The 20,665-nt window shown below is 58.9% G+C and overlaps 6 protein-coding genes across 6 annotated transcripts; 3 read left to right on the forward strand and 3 right to left on the reverse strand.

The window, feature by feature from the left end:
* Window positions 1-649: 649 nt before the first annotated feature.
* Window positions 650-2,335, forward strand: COLE_06249 (uncharacterized protein; the record flags this gene model as incomplete). The annotated part of the gene is made up of 4 exons (XM_018424550.2): window positions 650-723; window positions 850-1,024; window positions 1,058-1,602; window positions 1,672-2,335. The coding sequence occupies 4 exons, from the start codon at window positions 650-652 to the stop codon at window positions 2,333-2,335; spliced, it is 1,458 nt and encodes a 485-aa protein (XP_018275217.2).
* Window positions 2,336-2,688: 353 nt separating this feature from the next.
* On the forward strand, window positions 2,689-4,693 carry COLE_06250 (uncharacterized protein; the record flags this gene model as incomplete). The annotated part of the gene is made up of 6 exons (XM_018421591.2): window positions 2,689-2,734; window positions 2,768-3,074; window positions 3,106-3,352; window positions 3,407-4,024; window positions 4,057-4,326; window positions 4,358-4,693. The coding sequence occupies 6 exons, from the start codon at window positions 2,689-2,691 to the stop codon at window positions 4,691-4,693; spliced, it is 1,824 nt and encodes a 607-aa protein (XP_018275216.1).
* A 3,171-nt stretch (window positions 4,694-7,864) lies between these two features.
* COLE_06251 (uncharacterized protein) lies at window positions 7,865-9,382 on the forward strand (the record flags this gene model as incomplete). Its single annotated transcript, XM_065626471.1, has 1 exon — window positions 7,865-9,382. One exon carries the CDS (start codon window positions 7,865-7,867, stop codon window positions 9,380-9,382), a length of 1,518 nt encoding a protein of 505 aa, XP_065482282.1.
* A 57-nt stretch (window positions 9,383-9,439) lies between these two features.
* On the reverse strand, window positions 9,440-9,832 carry COLE_06252 (uncharacterized protein; the record flags this gene model as incomplete). Its single annotated transcript, XM_065626472.1, has 1 exon — window positions 9,440-9,832. One exon carries the CDS (start codon window positions 9,830-9,832, stop codon window positions 9,440-9,442), a length of 393 nt encoding a protein of 130 aa, XP_065482283.1.
* Window positions 9,833-15,703: 5,871 nt separating this feature from the next.
* On the reverse strand, window positions 15,704-17,022 carry COLE_06253 (uncharacterized protein; the record flags this gene model as incomplete). The annotated part of the gene is made up of 2 exons (XM_065626473.1): window positions 15,704-16,450; window positions 16,483-17,022. The coding sequence occupies 2 exons, from the start codon at window positions 17,020-17,022 to the stop codon at window positions 15,704-15,706; spliced, it is 1,287 nt and encodes a 428-aa protein (XP_065482284.1).
* Window positions 17,023-19,708: 2,686 nt separating this feature from the next.
* On the reverse strand, window positions 19,709-20,662 carry COLE_06254 (uncharacterized protein; the record flags this gene model as incomplete). Its single annotated transcript, XM_018425674.1, has 2 exons — window positions 19,709-20,110; window positions 20,147-20,662. 2 exons carry the CDS (start codon window positions 20,660-20,662, stop codon window positions 19,709-19,711), a joined length of 918 nt encoding a protein of 305 aa, XP_018274770.1.
* Window positions 20,663-20,665: the final 3 nt, after the last annotated feature.

Genomic DNA, 20,665 nt, shown 5'->3' on the forward strand with positions numbered 1-20,665 from the left:
CGGCGTCCATGCGCCCGGCTAACGGTGGCCGATGACCTCAGATACCTCAGAATTTCGACTGTCTGATAGTCAGGCACCGCCTCCCGTCGACGTTGGATCTCGTATCTCTTCTCCTTTTCCGTCACCGTCTCCATCTCATCTGCACATACGCCTTGCGCCTCTTTTGCGCATACTCTTACGCCTTACGCCCTCTGTTCTACGCTCACTTCATAAACACTTCCGTTCATGCCTTCTCCTCTCCCTCCCTCTCCCTCTCCTTCTCCTCCTCTCCACCCTCCCTCCTCCCCTCCCGAAGTCACCTCCGCTCCTCAGCTACCCACCCCGCTCCCTTCAACCCCACCCGCGCCCACCCCACACTCCTTCTACCTCCCCCAAGGCTTGGTCGGCAAGGCGCTCGCCCTTCCCGCCCAGCTTCTCTTCGCGCTCCTCGGCATGCTCGGCGTCGCGACGTGGGCGCGCCAGATCGTGCGCGTCGTCCCCCGCTCAGCGGGGACAATTGCCCGTGACGCTGCCGAAGACGTCACGGCCTGGGTCGACCGCAACGTCCCCAGCCTCAAGGGCACATTCAAGCCCGCCTGGTGGCTGCCCAAGTGCATGTTGCTGAGATAACGCTGACCCCAGCGGCCACTTCCAGACTGCGTATATCGTTATGGGCGACTTCAGCAAGGTGGACCGCGTCGACTATGTGCGCACGATGCTGCGATTGCCTGACGGCGGCACTATGTGAGTGCAGAGAATGGGCGGGGCTGTTGGGGTTACCGGGGCGTGTCACCTCGCGGCGATCAGTGCCCAAATGTCCGATTCCTGCCTACCTCATTACCGGCACTGAGCACTGGAGACTGACACCAGCTCCCTCGACATCACTCCTCCCAATCACTTGGAACTCCCCGTCGACGCACCGACGCTCGTCGTGTGCCACGGCTTGACGGGAAATGCTAGAGAAAGCTACGTCCGCAACATCCTCAACTGGGCGATTAAGCCGACGAGCGAGGGCGGCATCGGGGCGCGAGGCGTCGTCGTCAACGTGCGTCCAGTAATTTGCCCGATCTGACCCCAGTTCCGCGGTTGTGGCGGCACGCCTCTCACGTCCCCGCAGCTCTACTCGGCGGCCGCGTCGTGCGACCTCAACTCGGCGGCGCACTACCTGCGACACACATTCCCCCAGTCGGCGCTCCACGGCATCGGGTTCTCGCTCGGCGCGTCCGTTCTCGCGCGCTACCTCGGCGAGCGCGGCGACTCGTCCCTCCTCTCGTCGGGCACCGTTATCGGCTGCCCGTGGGACATCAACGCGCTTTCGCACGCGCTCGAGGACGGCTGGCTGTCCTCGCGGCTGTACTCGCGCGCTCTCGCACACAACCTCATCAAGCTCTTCTTCCGGCACTACGACCGCAACCCGCTGATGTGGGAGCAGAACGCGCAGCTCAAAGAGTGCGTGCCGGCCATGAAGCACCTGCGGAGCCTCGGCAAGGACGTGCGCCTCAAGATGGTCGACGAGATGTTCACGGCGCGCGCCGGCGGCCCCCGCCCGCCATGGCCGTTCGATGGCGCGAAAGAGTACTACGAGTATGCTGGTAGTGCGCAGCTCATCCACAACATCCGGGTGTGAGTGGTCGATGCGCGTCACTACGCGCGCCGTCAACAGGACGCCAACTGGACACGTGCTGATTCCAGACCCACGCTCGGTATCAACGCATACGACGACCCCGTGGTGCACGGCACCGCCCTCCCCATCTCGCAGGTGCAGGAGGGGTCCCACGTCTACCTCGCGGTGACGGGCGCCGGCGGGCACCTCGGGTGGTTCGACGGGCCCATAAAGGGCCCGGCGTCGCGGCGCCGCTGGGTCGTCAAGCCGATGGGCGAGTTCCTGACCGCGGCGGCGCGCGACCTCCCGCCGCGTGCGCCCGTGTCCGTCGTGCCCGGCCCAGGCCCCGAGTGGGCGACTGTGACCGCCTCAACCTCAGCTTCGGCCCTGCCGATGCCGGACGAGGTGTGGATGCCGCCCGAGCTAGAGGGGTGGGAGAACGAGGTCGTGAACGGCATGAGAGCCGGCGTCGAGCCTCCCCCCGATGGGTTTGTCGGGGGCTCCCCGCTCTCGCCTGCGCTCTCGATCGGCGTGCTCTCCGAAGAGGAGGAGGAGGGCGAGATGAACTTTGACATCTCGCGCACCGACACGCCCGTACAGCACCTCCACGGCGCATGGCAGTGGGTCCAAGCGCCGCCGATGGTGATCCAGACGGGCGCAACGCCGACGCGTGTCGGATGGAAGGTGCTGTGCCGCGACGAGGACACGGACAAGTGGCACCAAACGGCCACGCCCGAGCTGCAGGGCCTGTAGCGACCACACTCATTAGATGCTAGATGCCATTAGATCGCCTCACGTCTGAAGAACCCGTCTCGGAGTTGCTCATCGAGTCGCCCATGTCTGAGGACGCCCATGGAGGAGCCCATCTCGGAGGTCATGGCGCTCGTGAGCTTCACAAGGGCCTTCCTCAAGCCAAGAGCCGGCGATTACCGGCGGTGCCTGGCCCCGGACCCCAGATTTCTCCACATTTCATCGGTTAGCTGCGAGGCCGGGGTGACCATGTCAGTATTGGTGGGCAGCTCGACGCGCTCGGCGCTCGTTAAGACCTCGCGGACGACCACCTCGCCCACTCCGCCTCACCTCTCATCCTCGACGCACACGGAAAGATGGCAGCCCCCACCCCGACCCTTCGCAACATCCCGCCCGCTGAGTGTAAGTGTCTCACCGACGAAGTGCTCACATCAGGCGCGCGCGTCCTGTGCTCCCCCGACGGGCCGTTCGCCATGAGCGAGCTGACGATCCACGGACGCAAGCAGCGCGTTTGGACGCGGCAGGTGCCCACGTTCCGCCAGCTCATCATGGAACGGATGGCGGCGAATGCGTCCAACGTGTTCCTCTCGTCGCCCGTGGCTGACCCCGAGCCGTTCCATGCCCGCGAGACGCTCACGCACGGCGAGGCGTATGCGCGCGCACTCGACCTCGCCGCCGTGCTCCGCGACGCCGGCGTCGGTCCCGGCACACGCGTGGCTATCGGCGGGACGAACTGCACTGGGTGCGCCACGGAGCGGACACGCTGACCGCAGATGGGTGCTCGCATTCATCGCGCTCCACCTCATCGGCGCCGTCCCCGTCCTCCTCAACAATGGCTTGCACGTCGACGCCACCGTCCACTGCTTGAAGCTTACCAAGCCCGAGCTCGTCATCGTCGACGACGCCATGGCCAACCAGCTCGGCCCCGTCGCAGCCTCTCTCAAGGGCAAGGGCGTGGGCCCCATCTGGTGCTGGACCTCTCTCGGCCACCTGTCCGCGCAAGCACGCGCCAACGTGACGGTGAGTGAATCTCAATCCTCCCGATGCTCACCGCAGGAACTCGCCACCCTCAAGCCTTCGCCCCCGTCTCTCGCCTCCGTCAAGGACGGCTTGTTCACCTCGGGCGTCGGCCCCGAGTCCGACGGCATCATCTACTTCACGTCGGGCACGACGAGCATGCCTAAGGGTGTGCTCGTGACGCAGCGGCAAGCCCTGCACGTCGTCATCTCGGCGCAGTACATCCCTGCGCGCATGGCGATGCGCATGGGTGCGTCGCCGCAGGAAGCGATCGCGCTCGCCACGGCGCCCAAGCCCGACGGCGTCGCGCTCCTCTCCATCCCCCTCTTCCACGTGCAAGGTAACCTGAACTGGCTTGTCGGCGCGATTGCCGAGGGCTCCAAGCTCGTGTTCCTGCGCCGCTGGTCAGTCCCCGACGCCATCAAGATCATGGTCCAGGAGAAGGTCGGCAAGATCGGCGGCGTGCCCGCCATCGCGACGTCGGTGCTCCAGAGCCCGCTCTTGCCGAAGGACTTTGAGCTGGCGCAGAGCGCGTTCGGCGGCGCGTCCCCGCCCTCCCGTCTCCCAGGCGACCTTGTCAAGCGCTGGCCCAACCTCCTCGTCGCGACTGGGTGGGGCATGACCGAGACCAACTCGACATGCACGGGCTCGTGCGGCATGGAATACGTCAACAAGGTAAGGCTCAGGGTGGCGTAGTCTCACGCCAGCCCCTCGCGTGCGGCGCACCCATCCCCATCGCAGAGATCAAGATCGTGGACCCCAAGACGCGTGCCGAGCTGCCAGCCGGCCAGGCGGGCCTGCTCCTTTCGCGCGGCTCGAGCATGATGAAGGAGTACGTCAACAACCCGAAGGCGACGGCGGAGACGATCGATGCCGACGGCTGGCTCGATACCGGCGACATCGCATACGTTGACGCCGACGGGGACCTCTACATTGCGGACCGCGCGAAGGACATCATCATCCGCGGCGGCGAGAACGTAAGCCCCATTCGGAACGCGCTGACCCCAGATCCCGTCGGCCGAGGTCGAGCGCGCCCTCGCCCAAGACGACCGCGTACAGGAGGCGTGTGCGGTGCCGGTGCCGCACCCCGTGCTCGGCGAGTGTGTCGGTGTCGCCGTGTCGCTGGCGCCAGGCGCGACCGCCACGCCAGAGAGCATCGCAGACGCCGTCTTCCCCCGCCTCCGGTATCCTGCGCGCCCCGCCGTCGTCGTCGTCAGCCCGACGCCGCTGCCGTGGAACGCGAGCCAGAAGATCCTCAAGAGCGAGGTCAAGAAGATGGTCCTGGCTGCTTGGGATGCGCAGGGGCGCAAGCCCATGGTCGACCCCACAAAGTCCAGGCTGTAGTCAGTTGAGGCTCGTAGCCAAATATACTTGTATGCCACGGTGAGCACGTGAGACCGGTCTGAGTTGGTAGCACTCCTTCCGTCGCCGTCTGGTACTCACCCGTTCTTGTTCGTGGATCAGTCCATTCGCTCCGGCAGCAAGTGGAGTTCGCCCACCGTGGCAGTGTGTGGCGTAGCTTCGGCGTCCCATAAGCAGACTCAGCGCAATGCCGCGCACCAGCGGACTCACCCCCATCGAGTACCGCTCTTCCGAAGAATCAGACGTTATTATCGTGTTGCCTCAACACGCCGACAAAATCAGAGGTCCTGTATCTTGGTGCCACAGTCATGTTTCCGGGGGAGATGATCGCCCCGTTACCCCTCAACGTCGACGTGGCCTCCTTCCTCCATCGGCTCGCTGTTCCTACTCTTCTCTACTCCTCTTGACTCCTCTCTACTCCTCCTGTTCGCCTCTCATCACTCGACACTCAAGCTGCTATGCCGACATCCCCTCCCGATCACTCAGCCCCGTCCTCCGACGCCGCAGGTGCCTCCGCGACTGACGCAGCGGGGGCATCCGCCTTGGCCGCCACCTCCCTCCTCACTCCGTTAGACATGATGTTCCACCGCCTCCCCCCTCTCTAACACACAGCTCTCAAGCGAGGTCAGAAACTCCCACTGATTTCAGACGAAACTCTCGCGGAGGCGTATCGAGAAGCTGACTTCTTGGGGGGTGGTGGGGTTCGTCGGCGCCCTATCACCCGAAGGGGTCCGCGTGCCATTAAGGCAGCAGTCGCCTCACCATGCCCTATCGCTGGCCTCATCGAGACGATTCTCGCAAACAACGGCACTAGCAGTATCATTCTCCGGCACGACGACGCCTATCTGGCCGTGCTTGTCGAACGCTTGCTCAACGCCTCGGCTGCAGGCGTGCAGCTTGACAAAGCTTTGGATAATTGCCTGTCCTCTGCAGACTTCGCCTTGGCCAATATGGCGTATTTTGCACATGATGGGTTCTTTACGATGACGACAATCTCGCACATGCTTCCATTCGTGAACGCGCTACTGGCTGACAAGTCGGCGTGGACACGGGGGCCAGAAATACACTCTTGGGGGTGGTTTACGGCGTCCTCAGAGCACGAAGGCTCCCCTGATGCGTTAGTGGGAGCACCATCCGCAACGAGGATTGAAGCAAAGGCTGCTGTGAAGGTTAAGCATACGCGTACTAGCTTCCTTAACGTTATCTGTCGTGGCGCCACCTTCGGCGCCAGCAACATCGACCACGTGACCCACACGTGGTCTACGCCCAACGTCACGTGCATGCGGAACCAGCTCCTCACGTGACTCGGCGTCGGTACTTCCGCACGATACGATACATCCGTAAGGCCCATAGTATATATAGCGCCGTCGTTACCCAGTAACGACCAACGTATGTATCTTCCAGTCTCTTAGACTCGCCCTCGTCGACGGCATCGTCGACGGCTGCCGGACTCGAGTACCTCACCCCACTGGGTGAGTCTCTCGCCACGACAGTTTGATACATACGTTTTACTCGACTCCGGAACACACACACACACATACACACACACACAATTCTTTTGTCGATACCATGGCGTTACCTGGTCACGGCAGAGCGCTCCGTAGCGGCAACGAGTACGTACCTCCGAGCCGCTCACCCCGCCCCCCCTCCAGCACCGGCGATCCGCGGGGCGGGTCGTCTGAGGGACGCCGCTCGCCGACCAACTGGCAGGCGACGATGGAGGACAACATGCAGGAACTGTTGGACGGGATGCGTAGCATCACCCGCCAGATCACGGCGCTGGACCGTACCTCCCAAGCGCACGCACTGTTCATCCACGAGTGGAAGACCGCGAGAGAGCAGGAACAAGCGTTGGCCCGCCCGGCGTCCCCGGCGCCGGCAACGCGGCCGGCACCGACACCCATGCCCCCGACACGCCGGCCCTCTTCGGAGTCTGACGTGGGTTCGTCACCGGGTAACGGCAACCGCAGGAGCAACTCGGCAGCCACAGAGACCAACGCGAAACCGAACGTCAGCGCCCACACGGCTGCGGCACAGTTCCTGATGGGGCGCGCACCGACCCTCAGCCCAGCCGATTTCGCTACCGACACGAAGCCCCGTTCAGTCGAGGGGCGCAACCCTGAGCCGTTCGACAACACCGACCCGTCGTACACGGTCCACGACTTCTTGGCTCAGTGTAACGCATACGTGGCATGCGACCCCCGTCGTTTTGTCACGGACCTCGCCAAGCTCACTTGGACCATTAGCTTCCTTAGGGGCGAACCGGCGCGGCTGCTTCGGATCGGCCGGAGCCTCAGCGCGGCCCCAGCGTTCGTTTACGACTGGCAGGCGTTCCATTGTCACCTACTGGACCAGTTCGGCCCGGCGTACCCGGCGTCCGAGGCGGCACGCACGTTGCGCCGCCCTCAGGGGGACCTTTCGGTCTTAGCGTACCACTTGCGTTTCACGCAGGCTGCCCAGATCGCGGGGTGGGACAACACGGCGCTGTGCGGGTGTTTCCTCGAAGGCCTACGCCCTCACATTAGGGACCTTATACGCTTGTGGGGCGCGGACTTACATCCGTCGGACCTCGGCGAGCTGTACCGTAACGCTCGTAGGGCCGAGGAACAGATCAAGACCTCGTCGTTATTCGCCCACGTCCGGGCCGTGACCACGAGACGGCCCGTCGTCACCGGGTACCGGCCCCCCGAGCAGAGGCCACAGGACGCGCGCCAAACTGGTAGCGGTGGAGCGTACGAGCCGGCTAAGAAGGTATACGGCGAGAGCCGCCCGCCGACCACGGGTCCGGGCGCTTACCAGGTGCGACCAGAGCGTCAACCGGCGCCACCCACTAACGTACGTTGGCGTGACAAGGTAACGACGGACGCCACACGCACGGACCGGCGCCCGTTCCAGCGCCCAAACGTGGCGTTTCGGCAGGCCACGGCGGAGGGACCGACGCTCGAGCCACCTCAGTGGACGGATGAGGAGGCGATGGACCGTTTCCATACCACCGTCAGTTTCGCTGATGCGCCGGACGACGAGGATATTGTCGCTCAACCCGGGGACGACGAGGTGATGCCGGAGTTCGTAGACGCCGAAGAGCCCGATGCGAACGAGATGACGTTCTACGCCCGGAGCATGCGTCTGTCGGGAGCTCGCACGGAGAACGCGATGACGGTCCCCGTTTCCTTCGCGGCGAACCCGGCGGTGCACGCGACGGCACTCGTCGACACGGGAGCGACGCAAAATTTCGTTCACCCGGATCTGGTGGAACAACTGGGGCTAGAGTTAACACCGCTACGCAGCCCCCGGTCAGTACAGCTGGCCGACGGATCGGTGGCGGAGGTAAAGTCATCCGTCACGGCGGAGATCGTCTTCGGCGACGGATTCGACGCGTATACTGGCACGTTCTACGTGTTCCGCACCCACCCGGAGCGGGTGGTTCTCGGCGACACGTTCATGCGAACGGTGCAGCCGTTCCTGGACTACACGCAAGGGCGTCTTCGACCACGACCGACCGAGTCAATGCTGGTAGCCGCGGAACAGCCCAGAGCAGTTCGTCACACGGTAACGAACGAGCTCGATGCGGACGAGGCCCGCGAACTCGAAGCTCAACTGCCGCACGAGTACCGAGACCTCGCCGATGTGTTCAGCCCTAAACTCGCCGACAGGCTGCCGCCACATACCGAGTTCGACCACGCGATCGAGTTGGAGCCGGGAGCCCGTCTGCGTGTGGGCCCGTGCTACCAGGCCTCAGCGGCACAATTACAGCAACTTCGTGACATGGTGACGGAGAATCTCAAGAAGGGATTCATACGCGAATCAAGCTCATCCTTCGCAGCACCGACGTTGTTTGCGAAGAAGAAGGACGGTCCCGACAGGATCTGCCATGACTATCGGCGGTTGAACGCCGTCACCATCAAAAACCGCTACCCGATACCTCGCATCGACATGATACTTGACCAGATAACGGGTGCTGATTTATTCACGACCATCGACCTCCGCGGAGCATACAACCTGGTGCGGATACGGGAGGGCGACGAGCCCAAGACTGCGTTCCGTACACCATTCGGGCTGTTCGAGTACCTCGTGATGCTGTTCGGGTTGTGCAATGCGCCGTCGACGTTTCAGAAATTAATGGAACACATCTTCAGGGATATGATCGGGATCTCGATAGCGTTGTACCTGGACGACATCCTGGTATACACCAAGGCGGACCGCCCGCAACACGTCCGCGTGACCCGCGAGGTACTACTGCGGCTGCGCAAGTTCCGCCTGTTCGCCAAGATGGCGAAGTGCCGGTTCTTTGCCGCCACGGTGACGTTCCTGGGATTCGTAGTATCGCCGAACGGTCTGTCCATGGACCCCGAGAAGGTCGCGGCCATCCTACAGTGGCCGTTACCGCGTAACGCGAAGGACGTCGGCTCGTTCGTGGGCCTCGCGAACTTCTATCGGGGCTTCGTACCGGCGTTTACCGACATCGCGCCCGCTTCACGACGCGATCGCGGCTGGGCGCCGCAAGGAGAGTTTTCGGCTTACACCCACCGTCGAAGCGGCGTGGAAAGCGCTGAAAGCGGAGATTGCATCGGACCGGGTCATGCGAATATGGAACCCGGCCCACGCGGCCGACGTGGAGGCCGACTCGTCGGACACGGCGCAGGGAGCGGTCCTGAGCCAGACCGACGATAACGGCGTGCGCCGCCCGGTAGCGTTCATTTCACGGAAACTGCAGCCGGCGGAACTGAACTACCCGGTCCACGACAAGGAGTTGCTCGCCATCGTGTGGGCATTGCGGACATGGCGACGGTACCTGCTCGGATGCCAGGTCGCGGTGACGGTGATCACGGACCACAAGAGCTTGGAGTGGTTCACGGTTAAGCGGTCATTGTCCCGAAGGCAGGCGCGCTGGGCAGACGAACTCGCGGAGTTCGAGTTCACCATCTCGTATCGTCCGGGCGCGACCAACGGCAGGGCGGACGCGCTCTCTCGGAGACCGGACCACACGGCGGACGACAGCGACCCGAGCCCGAACGAACGCATTCTGCTCCCGCCGGAGACAATCCGCGGCTGCGCAATGTTCCTCGCTGCGGCGTCTGTGACGATCCGAACGACAACGACTACTGAGCACCGACTACACATGTTGGCCACGTGGCAACCACCACGCGATAACCACGCATCCCGATCGCATGGCGCTCCACACCTCATAACGGCGTCGGTACCGATCGGTACCCACATCGGCACCGCTGACACTGTATCGTCACATATACGGCGACGTCTCAGGATCTCTTCCCCCAACTCTTGATACTCGTCGTATTCTCACCCCATCATAGTATCATAGTCTTATTGCACGCCTATCACAGTTGTCGACTTCGAGTCATCGGGGTGGTGGAGCGGCATCCGGTGTACGAACACCTTTGTGCTCAACCACTCCCTAGCCTCCGCCTTTCCGAACGGCGCAGGGCCTGACAGAAGTATCAAGAGTTCACAGCACCACGTCGATGAAGCGAAAACGACAAGATGGATCCATCGACTTCAAGAGAAGGTAGTACCGGAACGGATGATAGCGGAGAGAGAACACCACAGCCTCGAGAAGAGGGAACTCCACAGCCACAGCCACAGTCCAAAGGAAAACGACGATCACAGCCACAGCCACAGCCACAGTTTCCCGGTAGTGAGGAACTACTACCGATGCCAGAACTACCTTCCAAGCGAACCACAAGGTCAAGCACGGCGCTCAACACAGAGGAAATGTTGGAGCGACTATTGGAATATATGAAACCGATGACACAAAAGATCAACGAGTTAACAACGGAAGCGGATTCGAGGAGAAGGACGACTAGAACGGAAGAAATCACAGCGATCGAAGCAGCCCATCGACTCGCAGATGCTCGGCATAGCCTGGAGCGTCAATCCGAGTTACCGTATGGTACCGATCGGGAAGATGAAGAAGAAGAAGAAGTACATCAAACGAAAATCCCTATCCCCAAGGCCGTATACGTCAAGCTACCAGAGTTCAACAATGAATCACGGAATGCCGAAGGATTCCTAGCAGCGTGCGACGAAATCTTCGAGGTGACGTATCCTCGGCTAGCCGATAGAGCAAAGATCATTTCAATTGGGCGTACCTTACGCGGCGAAGCGGCGGAATGGTATCAAACGTACGCCACAGGACCAAGACCATCCTGGATGTTGAATTATCGATTATTTCAAGAGCAATTCGTAAAGGACCGAGGAGACCCGTATCGTCGACAGAACGCAGCACGGGAATTCAACGAGTTACAACAAGGAAAGATGAGCGTTGCGGATTATACCGCCAAGTTCAAGCGGTATATCACGATCCTAGGATATACGGACGATCCCATCCCGAATAACATGCTTACGCATGCGTATTACAATGGACTTCGCCCGAGCATTAAAGATCGTATTACCGATGCAGGAAGGAAGACAACGTTACAAGAATTATACGTTCAAGCACATGAAATGGGAAGCAGGGAGGAGTATCGACGTCAAGAACGTTTACAAGAGCAACAGAGGTCGGGATTCGTTCCTATGCAGCCGAGGTACCGATACCCGATCAACCTTTACACTCCACGACCAGTACCGATCTATCACTATGCTAGTCGACCTCCTGTAGGATACCGGAACCCAACAAGACCTACGACAGGCACAGGTTATAGACCGCCACCGGTTCGACCAACAACTTCAGTTAATTCCACAGCCACAGGGATGATTCGACCAAGCGCACCAGTAGTCTCTCAAGCAGAGAGGGACCAACGCAGGCAACAGAGTCTGTGCTACCGGTGCGGCAACCAAGGCCATATCGTTAAAGACTGCCCACTCCGTACAGAAAGTGAGATACGGGCACGATCGGTAACATTCGATATGCAACAAGAGGGCGACATCCAACACCACGACGTCATTTGGGAAGAGTTGCCTCACACCGTCGAAGAGACGGGACAGGAGGGAAACTGAAGACCTCCCAGCCGATGAGTAAAGACCCGTATCTGGGAGGGCAATGCGGGCAACTAGAGCTACGCACAGCGCGGTGCACCCTATTCGATGCAAGAAAACCACCAGAGAAATTAAGGGTATACGAAGAAGTCACGATCATTCGACGACAAATAGGAAGAGACAAATACAGAGCCTTCGTTGACTGCGGATCAGATATCAACATCATCAATCCGACAGTAGTCAAAGAGTTACAATTACCGATTCATCGAACGAATGAGGAAGTCACAGTTACCATGATGGACCCGAAGAAAGCGGTCCAAGTCACAGAACATGTACACGTCGAATTAAGTTACGGACCAAGGACTGGCATACATCGTATGGAGGTTATGGACATCGGGGATGAGGACCTCGTACTGGGCGTACCTTGGATCGATAGAGCTAAGGTTACATTGAAGTGGGAACCTCAACCGCACGTGGACTATAACTTCACGATCGTTACCGGCCAGGATCGTAAAATTGTTGGAGACAAACCGTACCGTCCGAGCAAAATGACGCTCGAATATTACGCGAGATATGGAATGGGGTCACAGCCACAGCAGCAACTGAAGATGTCACAGCCACAGTTTAGTAGGGCGTTACAAGTGAAAGTTAAGGAGTCACAGCCACAGTCTCCACAGAGAAAGCGACGGAGAAGACCGAAGAAAAGAACTCAAGGAGGACAAGAGAAGTCACAGCCACAGCCACAGAAGAAGTCACAGCCACAGCCACAGAAGAAGTCACAGCCACAGCCACAGAAGAAGTCACAGCCACAGCCACAGAAGAAGTCACAGCCACAGCGAGTACCGGAAGTCAAGCTGATCAGCGCACGAGTATTTCGCCAATTAGCGAAGAAAGAAGTCACAGGAGTACTACGATTATCACAGCCACAGTTTTCACAGCCACAGATTCACCCGCGGGTTTCCACAGCACAGATCACGACCGGGACCGGTCGTAAATCACAGATCACAGATGAAATCAAAGAACACGTGCCCAAAGAGTTCTGGCCATACTCGGACGTGTTCTCAAAAGAACAAGCAATGAAACTACCACCGCATCGTAAATTCGATCACAAGATTACCCTAGTCGAAGGAGCGACACCACCGCATGGACCATTATATGCGTTGTCGCCGGTGGAACTCGACGTATTAAAGAAGTACCTCGACGAAATGCAAGAAATAGGTTTCATTCGACCATCGCAATCCCCCGCAGCGGCACCTATCCTATTCGTCAAGAAGAAGGACGGCTCGTTGCGACTCTGCGTAGATTATCGCGGTCTCAACAATGTTACGGTTAAGAATCGCTATCCTCTACCACTCATTTCGGAACTCCTCAACCGACTTGGTTCCGCAAAATTCTTCTCTCGAATAGACTTGCGAAATGCTTATCATCAGATTCGCATTGCGGAGGGAGAAGAATGGAAAACGGCATTTCGCTGCCGTTACGGCTTATTCGAATACTTGGTGATGCCATTTGGCCTCACTAATGCCCCAGCAACCTTTCAATATCTCGTGAATACGCAGTTCCACGACATGATCGACGATTTCGTAATCGTGTTCTTGGACGACATTATGATCTTTTCGAAAACCCGGGAAGAGCATACAAAACACATTCATCGAGTATTACAACGACTCAGAGAAGGCAAGCTGTACGCCAAAGCCGAAAAATGCGAATTCTACCAGAAGAAGACGGAATTCCTAGGCTATGTGATTTCAGCAGACGGTATTTCCATGGACGAAAAGAAGGTGAATGCGATTCTGGAGTGGCCGGAACCCAAGAACTTGAACGAGTTACGATCGTTCCTTGGCTTCTGCAACTACTACCGCCACTTTATACGAGGATACTCCCGAATAGTCCTCGCATTAACGGAATCCACGAAGACGAAGGATGCGAAACCCTTCCAGTTTACCGATCGAGAACGATTGGCATTCGAAAACATCAAAGAGGCGTTTCGCAATGGCGATATTTTACATTTCGCCGACTTGACCAAGCCATACACCGTGGAGACCGATGCGTCAGACTCTGCCATAGGCGCTATCCTCTCGCAATTGATTGATGGACGACTGGTACCGATTGCATTCTTCAGCCGCAAACTGTTACCTGCCGAACAAAACTACGAAATCCACGATAAAGAATTACTGGCAATCGTTAGTGCGTTCCATGAATGGCGGCAATACCTTGAAGGTGCCCAACACCCTATCACGATCGTTACCGACCATCAACCACTCGTCTATTTCAATACCAAACGACAACTTACAAGGAGACAGGCACGTTGGATGCTATTCCTAACATCCTTCGTATTCGAAATCACATACCGACCTGGAAAGAAGGGAGAGAAGCCCGACGCTCTTTCAAGAAGACCCGATTACGAGATAACAGAGGAAGACCGACAACACAACTACCTGCAATTACTCTCATTACCAACAGCTTCCTTGTTACGCCTCGGATCAACGAAAATCAACACACTCGTTCCGACACTCGTTAACGACATCGTCAAAGCTCAAAAGACGGACGAATATTGCATCGTGAAGAACAAAACATGGAACATGAGCAATACCGATCGGGAACAACACTGGACCCGACAAAACGGAACATTCTATTACGACGGCAAGATCTTTGTCCCCGCAGGACAGCCCAGACTTCAAGTACTGCAACTTTGTCATGATAATAAATTAGCAGGTCATCCTGGACGCAGGAAGACTTTGGATTTGGTCCAACGACACTTCTGGTGGCCAACCATCCGCTCGTTTGTCAACCACTTTGTGGCATCATGCGAATCATGCCAACGTAATAAAATCCGTCGACACAAACCTTATGGCCTACTACGACCACTACCCATACCAGAATTGCCATGGCATTCAGTTACCATGGACTTTATCGAAACGTTGCCAGACTCGGACGGCTACAATTCAATCATTGTTTTCGTAGACAAATTTATGAAGATGGCGATATTCGAACCATGCCGAAACGATATCACTACCCTGGACTTGGCTTACATCTTCCTTAAGAACATACTCGCCAAACATGGTATTCTGAGCACGATCGTTAGCGACCGTGGAAGCAAGTTTACGTCTGCCTTCTGGCGCGACGTCTGCACAACACTAGGCATTGATCGCCGATTGTCTACAGCCGCTCATCCGCAAACCGATGGCCAAACCGAACGCGTCAATGCACTTCTGGAAGAATACCTGCGTGCATACGTCGACCACTTACAAACCAACTGGGCGGAGTTATTACCCCTGGCAGAGTTCGCTTACAACAACTCCGCGCACTCTTCCTTAGGAGGTAAATCACCATTCTTCGTCAACTTTGGTTTTAATCCACGGTTTTCCTTCGATACCCCCGATTACACCCCTGGTATGGAAGCGAAGTCTTATTTGGACGTCATTTTCGAAGCGAGAAATCAGGTCAAACAGTCCTTACAAGAAGCGCAGGAAAATCATCGAAAATACTATGATCGCAAACACGCACCTGGGCCAAGATTCAAGCCGGGAGACCGAGTGGGACTGGACACCCGCAATCTATCAACGCAACGACCAATGAAGAAATTCGATGTACGATATATCGGTCCCATCGAAGTGGAACAAGTACTATCCCCGGTAACATATCGACTCAAGTTACCGAAAGAATTCCGCATACATAACGTCTTCCACGTAAACCGACTGGAACCATGGATCGATAATGACATCGACGATCGTAAACAACCACCGCCTGGACCGATTGAAATCCTTGGAGAGGAAGAATGGGAAGTAGAATCCATCCTTGACTCTAGGATTAGAGGTCGCAAGAATCAACGCGTTGAATACCTCGTACGATGGAAAGGCTATACGGATCCTGGCGACGACACATGGGAACCATACGAGAACCTCAAAGACAATGCCGCCGACGCTTTGGATGAGTACCATCGAGGCTACCCACACCAGCCGCATCAACCGACCCTAAAACAGACGCCTAGAAAACGATAGATACCGATCGGGATTGGACAACCAGACCCCGATATACATCAATCACAAAGTATCTAATCTACACGTCTGAAGAAGAGGAAAACTGGGAACGGTCGACAGCCTTGCCCTTGCCCTTGTCCTTCGCCTTCCGCTCCTCGTACAACTTAACCTGACGGTATAGATCATTGTCAAGGGTACCGCCCTCATCGTCAGACAGGACGATAGTTGTGCGCTCCTTAATCGTCTTGCGACTTGACGGACCGGGGCCAGCGACAGGAGCAGTGGGAGGACCTGAGGTGATAAATCCAGCGGGCGCGGTGTTCACGGAAGCAGCGGCAGCTTGAGTAAGCGTGTCGAACACGCTATACTTGGCGACGGTTTTGTGGAAGTTTTTGTCCAAACCCATATCACCATAACCCTCCGCGATGGCGAACGAGTTAAGGTTATTGGCGACATCGCGACGCCAGTGGTCAAGCGTATTGACGATTACTTCGTCACGCTCGCGGCTGTATGGCAAAGTAAACTGCGACTTGAGCTTCTGGTGGAAACTCTCGCTCTGCTGATGAAGGCGGTAAAGCGAGGCCAAGGCCTTGCTCTGTTTCTCATACTTGGCGATCCATTCGTCCAAACGGCGCGAGCAACGGTCGCCCATACCGTGACTGTGACAATAGAGGCAACCGCGGATGCCCTTGCGCGTATCGCCAACGACGGGTTCCGAGAAAACGCACTTCATGCGGGCGTTGGCGCATTTGTCGCAAGGCTCGGCATCCAACTGGATGATCAAGCGGTTCATGCTATTCAAAGTCGCACGGCAACATGAAGTATACTGGCAATCAGTAAGGATCGGTAACAACTCACGTTGCGGTTCGCATTCTGACCAGTGGCCCACTCGATAGCGCTCACCGCCACGTCAGCGATCTCGAGAGGCACGTAAAATCGCTCCTCATCCACCTGGGTGCGAAATTGGACGACCAGTTCAACAAGAGGACCAACCGACGGATCAGTCACAACATACGCGTACGGCATGTTGGTGACCGACCCGGTCGACGGGAGCTTCATCGTCTCGAAGACACGCCGCGGGATATCATCTTGTTTGATGACTTCGCGCTCATAATCAGCACGTGCTGGCCTTCTACTCACGTTACGAATGCGCAACGCATCACTGGTTGCGTGCTTCGCCCGCGTTTTGTTTTTGCCCTTGGGCGACTCCTCGATTGCGTCCGAGTCGGTCTCGGTGCGACGGACCTTGACGGGAAGGGGCTCGAAAACGCTCGTACCCTTCTTGCGCTTGAACGAGATGGTCTCGAACTCATATTCGTCATCAAGGTCAATCGGGTTCGCCTTTGAACCGATGGCGAGTTCCTTCTCCGACGACTCAACACCACCATCCTTCTCCATGGTAGAGCTTCCTTCTACGTCGGGGAGATACTTGGAGTCGCGATCACCGTTGTGATCAGTGGAAACCGAACCCTCGGTACCGTCATCAATATCGTCAATAGGGGTGTCAGCCGAAGGCAAACGTCAGCGTCGAAGTCAGGAGAACTCACGACAACCTTGGCTGAAGCGTGCGAAGAGGGAGTAACGGGAGAAGGAGAAGACATTGTGAGGTATCACGAAAGATGAATGGTGAAGAGAAGGAAAGGTGGGATGTTGCGGAACTCGACAACAACGGTCTCGTTTATATACAACACCACCTCAAGAGGGCGCATGTGAATTCACAAGGTCGCATGACACGCTCGCACCGTTCAACACAACGCCCGCACCGCTTCGACAATCATGTTCGTCACACGACGGTCTCGCCACTACGATCCTCGTCGTTCACAATCATTTTCTACCACTTCGGGAAGTAGCGACGAGCTCGCACCGCTTCGCGCCCATTGTGCAACGATTCACATACACTCGTGACGAAGTGACCACACATCGTACGTCAATCTTTCTTCTCTCACGGAGCTCGAGACTTGCGAGGGGGGGTACTGTGACGATCCGAACGACAACGACTACTGAGCACCGACTACACGTGTTGGCCACGTGGCAACCACCACGCGATAACCACGCATCCCGATCGCATGGCGCTCCACACCTCATAACGGCGTCGGTACCGATCGGTACCCACATCGGCACCGCTGACACTGTATCGTCACATATACGGCGACGTCTCAGGATCTCTTCCCCCAACTCTTGATACTCGTCGTATTCTCACCCCATCATAGTATCATAGTCTTATTGCACGCCTATCACAGTTGTCGACTTCGAGTCATCGGGGTGGTGGAGCGGCATCCGGTGTACGAACACCTTTGTGCTCAACCACTCCCTAGCCTCCGCCTTTCCGAACGGCGCAGGGCCTGACAGCGTCACTGCGTGACGACGAAGCTGGGGGGGACGACGTGGCACAGTCGAGCGCCATATCGGACTTGGCATCGCAGATCCGCGGGGCACAAGCGGAGCTCCCGGACAAGAGGAAACGGGAATTACAGCTGACGCAGACAGGGGACGGTACGTGGACCAGGGGCACCCCGCCACTCGTCTACGTCCCGCCGAAGTTGGTCGACGACGTCATCCGCTCCTGCCACGACAGCCCGACAATGGGCCACCCTGGCCGCGCCGGTACGATGGGCAACGTATTGCGGCGTTACTGGTGGCCGAGCGTCCGGGCGGACGTCGAGACGTTCGTCGGCGAGTGCGACGTGTGCCAGAAGACGAAGCCGCGCCCTGGCAAGCCGCTCGGACACCTGTTGCCGCTACCGGTAGCGGAGCGCCCGTGGCAACATGTCGCAGCGGATTTCGTCGGACCGTTACCCAGTTCCGGCGGTTTCTCCACGATCCTCGTGATCGTAGACCGTTTTTCGAAGATGGCGGTGTTCACGCCGTGTAAGAAGACGGCGACGGCGGAGGACTGGGCGCGCATGTTCGTCGACAAGGTGTACTGCCGATTCGGACTCCCGAGCTCGGTAGTCACGGACCGCGGATCGGTGTTCACGAGCAAGTTTTGGCGAACGATGGCCGACATACTTGGGGTGAAGCATAGACTGTCTACGGCGTACCACCCCCAGACGGACGGGCAGACGGAGATCGTGAACAAAGCGCTCGGGCAGTACCTGAGGGTTTTCGGTAACTACGCTTCCTCGAACTGGGCGTCATTGTTACCACAGGCCGAATTCTGGTACAACAGCTCGACACATTCGACACTAGGCATGTCACCACTCGAGGCGTGCGGCTTTCAGCCACGACGGACGTTCGACGAACCTCCAATGACAGCCCTGGGATCCGTGAACGCGGTGGCGACGGCTCGACGCATGGCCATGCTGCGGTCGTTCTTGCAACAACGGATTGCTGACGCCAACGACCGTTACCGAGTAACGTACAACAGCGGCCGACGCGACGTGATATTTAGTGTGGGTGACCGCGTCCTGATTTCCCAGGCGAACGCGAGACAGCTGCGCCCGTCTAAGAAATTGTCGGACAAGTGGGCGGGGCCGTTCACGATCTCGGAAGTGGTGAACAACGGGGCGTACCGGCTCGACCTCCCCCCCGGGATGGGGATCCACCCGGTGGTGAACGTCGACAAGTTACGACCGTATCGCGGCGGGCGAAAGGAAACTATAGCGCCAGCCACGGAGCGGCGGGTACGCGAGCCGGCGGATATCACGGCGAGGCGCGTGGTCGGCGGGACTGCCCAGTGGCGGGTGCGCTGGTCGGACGGAGAAACGTCATGGGAGACGGACGACACAGTGACTGCGTCCCCAACGTGGGACGAGCTGAAGCGCTCGTTCCGACCCATAGAGTCACCCGTTACCGAGTCACGACGGCCCGACACAGCTACGACGCGGGGCCGGGCAGCGGCAGCGACCCCCCGGGGTTGGAAGGGCTGGGCCGCGGTACCCGATGACTACGTGGCGCCACCCGAGCGGCGGGACGCCGTCGGGGAGCGGTTGCGGACGAGGGGACAGACCCTACGGGCACGAACGGAACGGACGGAGTGACGGGCTGTTACTACCGCCTCTACGTCTCCTGTGTACACGGTTCCATATCGCACATCACGGACTATACAATTTCGATACTGTACTACACACAGCCACCCGCGGACTCAATAGTCGTCGGGCGCAGGCGACGGCGAGCGGCGAGGGCGTTTCCCTCGGCGCCGCTCGGCGTCCCGGCTCCCCTCCGGGCGGCTCCACTCCTCCTCCTCCTCCTCCGCTTCCTCCTCTTCTTCCTCCTCCTCCTCGTCCTCCTCGTCCTCCTCGCGGGCGGCACCCTCGTGCGCGCGCAGGTTGGCGCGCAGGCGGCTTTTCACGTCCGGCTTGGGGGGCGGCGCGACCGCCTTACCCCGGGCGCGAGCCTGACGTTGCTCGTCACCGAGCCACACGACGGCGTCATTGAACGCCGGGGCGTTGCGAAGATACGCCTCGTAGACGCGGCGAGCGGGGTTGCGGCGGTCGTCGGCGGCGTCGGCCAGCTCGACCGCGAGGCGCTGAATAGCGACGAACGACTACGCCGTTAGTGAGTAACGAGGGCACGAACTCACGTCGTGTAAGACGTGCGCCTTGCACGCACCGTACGTCAGCGCGCCCTTGGGGGCGCGGTCGGTCCGTGGGGCGAGGTTGCCACAGGCGGCACGACGACAGGTGGCGGCGAGGCAGGCGCCGAGGGGAACGAGCCTCGCGAGGTCGATGGAGACGCTCGGGGACGGCCCAGAGCGGAGCTTAGCGAGGGCCGCGACGACCTCGGGGCCGGCGTCGTCGGCGGCGACGACGACGAGCGCGCAGAACTCGTGGCCCCACGCTTGCGACGAACGACAACGAACGGCCGGCACGAGGGCCCAACACGCCGTCGCGTTCTCGCGGTACGCCTTGTCGAGGCGCGCCCGCTGACGGGCGTAGGCGTCGTCGGGGCGGCGGACGGCGGCAGTGACGGCCTCGGCGCGGGCGTGGTCGAGGATATGACGCAGAACGGTGTACGTCGGGGGCGCGACGCGAGCGCGGAACGGGCCCTTGTCGTCGGCGACGCGGGCCCAGCGGTGGTGGTGGTTCTGGGACGGCATGAC

Source organism: Cutaneotrichosporon oleaginosum (assembly GCF_008065305.1).
Source record: "Cutaneotrichosporon oleaginosum strain ATCC 20508 chromosome Unknown ATCC20508_contig05, whole genome shotgun sequence".
Classification (NCBI taxonomy): domain Eukaryota; kingdom Fungi; phylum Basidiomycota; class Tremellomycetes; order Trichosporonales; family Trichosporonaceae; genus Cutaneotrichosporon; species Cutaneotrichosporon oleaginosum.